The sequence below is a fragment of the Austrofundulus limnaeus genome, unplaced genomic scaffold (genome assembly GCF_001266775.1).
Source record: "Austrofundulus limnaeus strain Quisiro unplaced genomic scaffold, Austrofundulus_limnaeus-1.0 Scaffold99, whole genome shotgun sequence".
Lineage (NCBI taxonomy): Eukaryota > Metazoa > Chordata > Actinopteri > Cyprinodontiformes > Rivulidae > Austrofundulus > Austrofundulus limnaeus.
In genome coordinates this window covers 1482330-1490625 of record NW_013952501.1, presented here as the reverse complement: position 1 = coordinate 1490625, position 8296 = coordinate 1482330, and the positions used below count along the sequence as shown (strand labels likewise).

General features: G+C 38.5%; 1 protein-coding gene across 1 annotated transcript in view; it reads right to left on the bottom strand.

Moving 5' to 3' along the window:
* Positions 1-8296, bottom strand: part of pdzd2 (PDZ domain containing 2) — a gene marked incomplete at its 3' end in the record, with an annotated part of 123902 nt that overhangs the window by 102016 nt on the left and 13590 nt on the right. The window contains 2 exon segments of the mRNA XM_014013289.1: positions 2031-2491; positions 5139-5472. Of these exon segments, the coding sequence (XP_013868743.1) occupies positions 2031-2491; positions 5139-5258 (581 nt within the window).

Genomic DNA, 8296 nt, shown 5'->3' with positions numbered 1-8296 from the left:
ATTTAACTAAATTGATCATTGTGATTACGAGTTCACTATGTTTTATTATGAAATATATATATAAATATATTTGTACTTGAATCATAGACAAATATTTTAAGATTTATTTCAGTTTAAATAGTTATCTTATATTTCATTGAACTTTAGCTCATATTCCAGGGGTGTCAAACTCCTGTCCTCGAGGGCCGCTATCCTGCATGTTTTAGAGGTTTTCTTGCTCCAACACACCTGATTTTGATCGCTGGGTGATTAACAGGCTTCTGCCCAATTTGAAGAGTTAATTCAATCACTGAATCAGGTGTGTTGGAGCTGGAAAACCTCTAAAACATGCAGGATAGCGGCCCTCGAGGACTGGAGTTTGACACCCCTGTCATATTCATTCAGTTTTAATCCTGTCAAGGTTTCAAACTGTGTTGCTATGCAGGTGCAGATGTTCTTCAGCTATGGCTAATATCCTAAACTTTTCATTCTGCCTGTAACTAACCCAAAATGTCCAGGTCACATTCCTAGCTCTTTCTCTTTAGAAATTACCCCTGGAACCAAGCCCTCGTCAGAGAGAAAAAAGAAAAGAGACAAGAAAAACACCTTTTTTTTCATCTCCCTGAGCTGTTGTTCCTTCGCAGGAAAATCAGCCTTTGGCACTGATTTGACTCCTTTTGCCAATGAGTAAGTCTCTTCCTATCGGCTTACGACACCTTCAGTCGTGATTCCAACAACCAGTTTCGAATCTCCATTATTTTTACAACTTCTGATGAGAAGTATTTTCTTTTGAAGAAAAAACTGAAACGGATTTGGCTCCCTCCTTGGAACAGGAGCAGGCAACCGGAGACGCTGTAAAGCAAAACCTTGGAAGTTTTTACTGGCAGTAAGAGACCTGACATGGCCTCCCTACTAACCTGGGTGAATTCTTCCTACACGCTTAACCTGACGGCCGAAACGCCAACAGGTAAAAGCTGAATGTTTTGAAAAGTGTACCGGAGTTGGGCTGAGGCGTCGGTAGAGATCCACCACTAGGATGGTTAATCAGCACTGATTTCATGATTTTGAAATGAGTGTTCCATTTCTGGGAGGGAATCCTGAGAATTTAATCCCAGAACACCACACTGAACCAATCTTGTTCACATATTAAAAAAAACTTTAAACCTAATGAAAGAATTATAAATGCAACATCCTGTTGCAACATCCTAATGCAATTTCCTGTCCAGACATCCTATCACGTCACTTCTTTAGGGGTGGGGTAGGGTGTGGGGTGGGGTGGAAACCCCTGCCCCTAGAGCGTCACTTCCTTAGGGGGCTGTAACCCCACCTCCAGGGGGTGGTGACCATGCCCATTTATGGAAAAAGGGGCGGACATCCCTGCCCCTATGGGGTGGTAACCACACACTCAACAGGTAAAAGGAACCGGAAATCCTGCCCATAGCCATTAAAAAGGGGCGGGGCACCTGTCAAATTAAGTTTGACGAAAAGTGCCCCATATAGTTTCTTCACTTTATAAAATTGCTACTCTAAAAAGTGATTAATCAGTGGAAGCTTCCTCCTTGGTTTAATTTAGTTATGTATTTTAAAACAGTAATCAATTTTATTTTTATTTTACCGCTACCAGCCAATACTGGTTTTCAAGGGATTCTTCATAAATAATTTATTCTCAGTTAGAGAGAAAATTCATACCCTGTCATGAGGCAGCTTTAAAAGTGTCACTAGATCCTAATTTGTGTTTGGACTGTTTTTGTCCTGTTTTATAATGGTACCTTCTTTTTGTATTACTGCAAAAGTCCAATAACAAGTCTTTGTAAAAATGGTTATGTGGTGTGGGATTTTCCCATTCATAATGTCTAATAGCATCAGGTGAGCTAGAGTCATTAGTCAGGTAAGATGGTATGATTATGGTAATATATTCTTAAGAATGTTGCTAAACAAATAAAAAATAAACTGAACATCGAACTACTGAATTTACTAAATCTAGCATTTCTAGAATTGTGTTACCATCATCTTTTGTATTTTGTTGATAGTATAAAACATTGACATCATACCTGGCTCCATTGACATCAACTCCCACCATCAGTTGTCCATTTATTGACAGCAACTCATCTCTCAGTTTGATTTTCCTACAAAATGCTGCAGGACTTTTCTTCTTCACCTCTGTCACCCAGATGCAGCCTACATCAACGATGGGGCACTGATCCCTCCTCTTCCTTGGGCCTCCCTTTTTTCTTACACCAGGACTCCCAAAAACAGGGATGTTCCCAAAACTCAGACCAAATTCATCTCCATCTTCCTCCTTTTTTTTAATGGAAACAGCATGAACTTCAGCATCCAATACATCTCCACAGGAAAATGAGGTTGTTGCTAAAACTGTGTCACTCTCAGTAAAGTTGAATTGAATATACTCCATCAACTTTTGAACTGCAGCCAGACATAAGGGTATGTTGTCCTCACTGTCAACACTGTTGCTGCAACACATGTCCTTTTCTTCATTGTTGAAGTCTTTATTCTGAAGGGGAAAAATAACAAATGAAAGAACTGATTAGCTTACCAAACAAAAAGACAGAGCTTTGTAATAAATAAAAATAGTTTATTTACACATATTTATAGTAACAGTGCATGGTCTGACTCTGCTTGCATTTCAGGGTTTGGGCAGGTCAGGGGAGATTTGAGGTCAAATCTCAGATTCAGGAGGAACAATGAAGGGTTCTGTCTTGGCTGTGGAACACTGGACCAGCTCTTTACCATCACTAGAGTTCTTGAGGGGTCATGGGATTTTGCCCATCCAGACTACATATGTTTTGTGGACTTGGAGAAGGCATTTGACTGTGTTCCTTGAGGTACACTATGGGGGTGCTATGAGAGTATGGGATTGTGGGTCAGGCCCTACATAAGCAGTTTGAGAGTTTGGTCCACATTTCCGACAGTAAGTTGGAACCCTTCAGGGAGGGAGTAGGACTCCATCAAGACTGTCAATTCTGTTCATAACTTTTATGAACAGACTTTCTCTGTGCAGTCAGGGGGTAGAGGAGGGTTTGGTGGCCTCAGGATTCCATATCTGCTAGTTGCAGATGATGTGGTCCTATTGACATCATTGTACCATGATCTTCAGCTTTCACTGGAGGGGTTTGCAGCTGAGTGTGAAGCAGCTGGAATGAGGATTGGCACCTCCAAATCTGAGGCCATGGTAGACAACTTCAAGTTACTTGAGGTTCATGAGTGAAGGAAGAATGGAGCCTGAGATTGATGGACAGATCGGTGCTGCTTCTGCAGTATTGCAGACTCTGTGCCCGTCTGTTGTAGTAAAAAGGGAGCTGATGTGTAAAGGCTCCCACGTACTCAGGCGTACTCTGCGCATTCCATGAGCCGCATGGACTCCGCGCATATTGTCTGTGGATGGTTGAGAGTTCATACTCAAGTGTACTGACCGTCTGACCAATTCTTTAATTTCTCGCAATTTCAGTCATGATGTCAAGGATAAGGAGGAAGAGATAGTTTGCATTTTAGCTTTAAAACAATAAAAGAAAAAAGAAAATAACTACCTTACCCAGGATCTGAGCTATTTCCTCCCACAAATTTGTTGCTCGCTGAAAGTCTTTAAATTCTTTCATTGACGCGTCATAAAGTTTTGTAATCTCCTCCATGAGATGCTTTCCAAGATTTGACTCTGTAGGGGACACCTCGAGTTAAATTATCAAGGAACTGTCTTGGACTCTCAGTCCTCTGATGGGCCTTCGAAGGGACAAAAACTCTGTTCCACTTAGAACTGAATTTAGGCCACCTCAGGTCGCCTTAACCTCAAAGAGACATTCTCTTTCCTTCTAAATCAGATAATAAACAGAAGAATCTTCTCTTATTTGATTTAGGGTTCTCTTAACTGAAAGTATTATGCATTTTGATAATAAGAGAATGTTTATCAAAGTTACAGGAGAAAAGAGGACATAAGTATTGTGTAATTTCATGTGTTTGTAAATTGTGTCCTATCAAAACAGGTCTCACTTGTAAATGAGATCTTGGATCTCAATGTGACTACCTACATAAATAAAGGTAAAATAAAAGAGTTCTAATCACAGCTGTTGAAAAAGTTAAAATGGCTGACTGAGAACATTTGTGTATAGATGTAACTTATAATACATTTTCTACAATTTTTTTCGCAATTTTATTGTAAAGGTTATAAACCAAAACCAGATTTTGTCAAGAGGTTGTCTGCCGGACAACCTGGAAAATTTCCTCATGATAGGAGGCTGTGGCACAGTGGTTAGGAGAGTTGTCCTGTAACCAGTCGGTTGCCCTTTTGATCCCGTTCCATCATTGTGTCCTTGGGCAGCACCAGGACAGCTGTGGCTACAATATGGCTTACCACCATCAGTGTGTGAATGGGTGAAGGAATGTAAGTGTAAAAGGCTTTGTAGACTGAAAAAACTTGTTAAGGTGCTCCAGACTGTCATAGAAAAAGAGAGTGTCGAGAGAGAGTACAGACCACCACAGAAGATCTTTCCTGCCCACAGCCATCAGCATCTACAATAACTCTTTAGTTAATTGAGTTACAACATGTAATTTCTCTCTGGGATCAAAAAAGTATTTTTGAATTGACATGAGTAAAAATTTTATATTTACCAAGTCTACCCCTGATAACTATTTTAGTAGTACTTGTAATTCCACACTTTGCCCTGCAATGGGGGACAAAAACTTGGAATAGCTTACAGTAAAGTATATGTTCAGTCAGCCTTAGCCATATTGAAAATAAGGTTTTATAAAGAGTTTCAAAACTATTTACCAAATAATATATATTTCTATTGACCACTTATTAAAATATTAGTTCTTGTGCAGTTTGCATACCTCATAAATATGGTTTGGCCAGATTCAAATAAAATATGTGTGTAAATGAACATTCTAATAAGAATGGATTTCTGATATGATGGATATGGAATCATTTTGTTTACTTATAAACAAATCTGTCAAACATATTGTAAGAAAACACAGTATACGTATATCAAATATCTGGATGCATAATCATAAAAAGCCCCTAAAAACCTTCCTATAGTTCAAGACTGGTAAAATCATAACAGCATTTCATCATAAAGAAAAACGATTTTTTTCCCTGTTTTTTTAAGTGTGAAAAAGGTAGAAAGAGGGGTTAGAGGTGAGTTAAATACCTTCCAATTAAAACAATCTCTCTTTATGTCATTCTTCTGCTGTGAGCTGATGGTCTGAGCCCTGTGCCAGTCCTCCAGCAGCACCAGGGTCCGGAAGGCATTGTCCTCAGTGATAGGCATCTTGGCATTTTGTGCCTACTGAAAATCACTGACTAAAAATCATCCAGATAATTTTAACTGTTAATACAGTCACAAGAACTATTGTGGGCTGACTTTGCCAAACCTTTTTGGGGTGAGGTGGCCTGAATGTAAGTGCAGACCCAAGTGACAGATTTCCTGGTCAAGATGATGGTACAGTATGTGACCTGTGGTTTCTGCAAGATCAAGATGTCACCTAAAAATAAAACACACACAAAAACATATAGCATGATGGTTAATAAAGGGGTACAGTGAAAAAAAAACAGCAAGAAGTTATTGTATACATTTACAAAACTACATTGAAATCAATTTAACAAAGTCAAATTCAGTCTTCCATGTGCCAGAACTCTTCAGTTCATTCGTCACTTGACATTTTGCCATTACAAAATCATTAATAATAATAATAACATTTTTGATGAGACAAGAAGTTCAGAATGCACTCATGAAATGCAGACAAAAATTAAAAACACTTAAAAGAATAGTATCATCACCTTAAAATATAAAACACCCTATAAATTTGGACTGGTCTGGCAGTTGATGCCAGACCAGTCTGTGCTTACAGTTGTAAAATGTTGAAGTCTGAAAAAAAAAAAAAAACATTTTATTAAATTTTTTTTTCAGATTAATTTCACAAGTATGTTGAATGTAGCTCATTATTACAGTAAAACTGATGCATGTGTGTTCTCATTATTTTACAGAGAATGGTGTGAAGGACCCACAGATTGAACGTGCCATTGGGGTTTGTAAAAAGGCTACTGCTGCTTTTTCCTATAGTTGGAAAAAAAGAAGAGAGATGGCTGAAGTACAGGCTGAGCTTGGTCTGCTCCCTCGTCAGCTAATAATGGAGTCCCCAACTAGATGGTGTTCATGGCAGAAAATCATACAGAGATTTCTGGAGCAGGAAAAGGCAATAGCTCATGTCCTGGGTTCAGACAGGAAAAGCAAATATCTTGTGCCCACTTGGCAGGACATAAATGTTTTAGAGTCTGTGAATAAGACCACTCCAAGACTTCACTGATGCTCTGTCTGGTGAGGCTTATGTCAGCGTATCCTACATTAAACCAGTGCTGTGTTTATTCAAAAACAGTCTCAAACAGTCTTACAGTAAAGTATATGTTCAGTCAGAGGATGAAGACACAGAACTCACAAAAACCATAAAAAACATACAGCAGTACCTTGATAACAAATATAGTGGCCCTGTGAGGGATGAACTTTTAGACAGTGGTGGGCAGCACTAATTCACAAGTTAGTTCTGCAAATTCTAAACCGCTAATTATTTTCTTTAGTTCCGCATCTTCTAAAGCACATGTCATAAATATTTTAGCAGCAGCTAAATAGATATGCAAAATTGGCTCAGTTCATCAGAATATATACATATTTTCCCAGTAATAACATGACCTATCCTTGCACAACACTGCCATCTAAAGGCAGAATGGGCTGCTTTCAACCCAACTCACATTATGTCGCGGTTTCAGGAAGTCATTTATACAAACAGACGTTTGATTCATGGTGTTAATTTAAAATAAAAAGTTGTTGTGGACTGCAAGTTTTGCTGCTTCTTGTTCATTTATTTTTCTTATGAAAAGTTATAAGAAAAGTTCACCTGCACCTGCATTTCCACCTGCACATCGGTTAGAGTGTTCTGTTCAATTCAGCTTCGGCACAAACATAACACCGTCATTTAGCTGGTAGTGGTGCTTCCGGTTTCAGCAAATGGATATTTCAAAATAAGAGTCCGATTCAATACAGTCCGAACACAACATTACAGAGATGGTTTGATGCTGTATTGACGATAGTATGTTGACATTACGCAGTTATCTTCCTTGCGGTTGATCAAGCGAAAAGCCCACTCTGACATGCTGGAAGTCGCTCTCTTCCTGCAGTACGGGATGCTATGGCTATAAGTAGCTAATGCCTCTGAAATGCTTGATTACGTCCTGTATGTACACAAAGAGCACACACTTCCTCCTGTTTCAACCCTGGGTCACAACTTTATTTAACTCTGGTGAATTAACATTATACAGCTTGTTCTGGGCTGGGCACTCGTGCGTTCGGCATCACTCACATACACATCCAGGACCATTACTTGCTCAAAATCCACAGGAAATAAGGATCTCTTAATTATGACATATTATCTCATAATTACGAGATCCTGATCTCGTAATTATGACATATTATCTCATAATTATGAGATCCTAATCTCGTAATTATGAGATCAGGAGTCCTATTTTTTTATTTGGTGAATGCAATGCTCTTCCGTAGTTTCTTCCATGGCACCATTTACAAAAAGAAACACTAAGAACTTTGAACTGAGTGTAGCCCCATCTGTGACAGATGTAGGCAAAAACACAGGATCAGGATGCCATAAGATAACACTTTAATGGCTATGCAGAACACTGGTTTCAAATAACCTCTTTGGTTTTGTGGTAGTACGTTTTGCTACAATTCTTATACACTCAACTAAAGGCAAAAGCCTGGCCCATTTCTGGTCAGAGCTGAACCATTAGAAAAAGTGATATAGATTTAAAAGTAAGAACTAGAATACAATAAATGTTGAGATGCCTTATTTTCCAATTTTAATATCAAGGAGGAAAAGGTCACTAGGATGAAATACAATGTTCTTTTAAATGAAATTCACATTTTTACTCTTAAAAACAATCACTGATTTCAAACAAACAACATGACTCCACAATTAATTAAAACAATAAAATAAATGAATGACCCAGAAATCTTTGAAGAAATGCATATCACACCCCACTTTTCATACCAGAGTTTAAAACTAAGATCATATGATATTGACAAATAACAAAATAACAAAAGTTATTGTCCCGATGCATATCAGTAACCCAGGTCGAAAAATCAAAAATAAAAATAATTAAGTCCTCTGGACGGGTTCTTCTGTAATGAAACGGTTTGTCTCTCCTCCAAGAGGCGTCTTCAGTCTGAGGAGTTTCAGGTGGACTTAGCCTTTTAAAGGGATCCCCGATTAGTTGTAACATTAGACTTTATTTGATAAACAT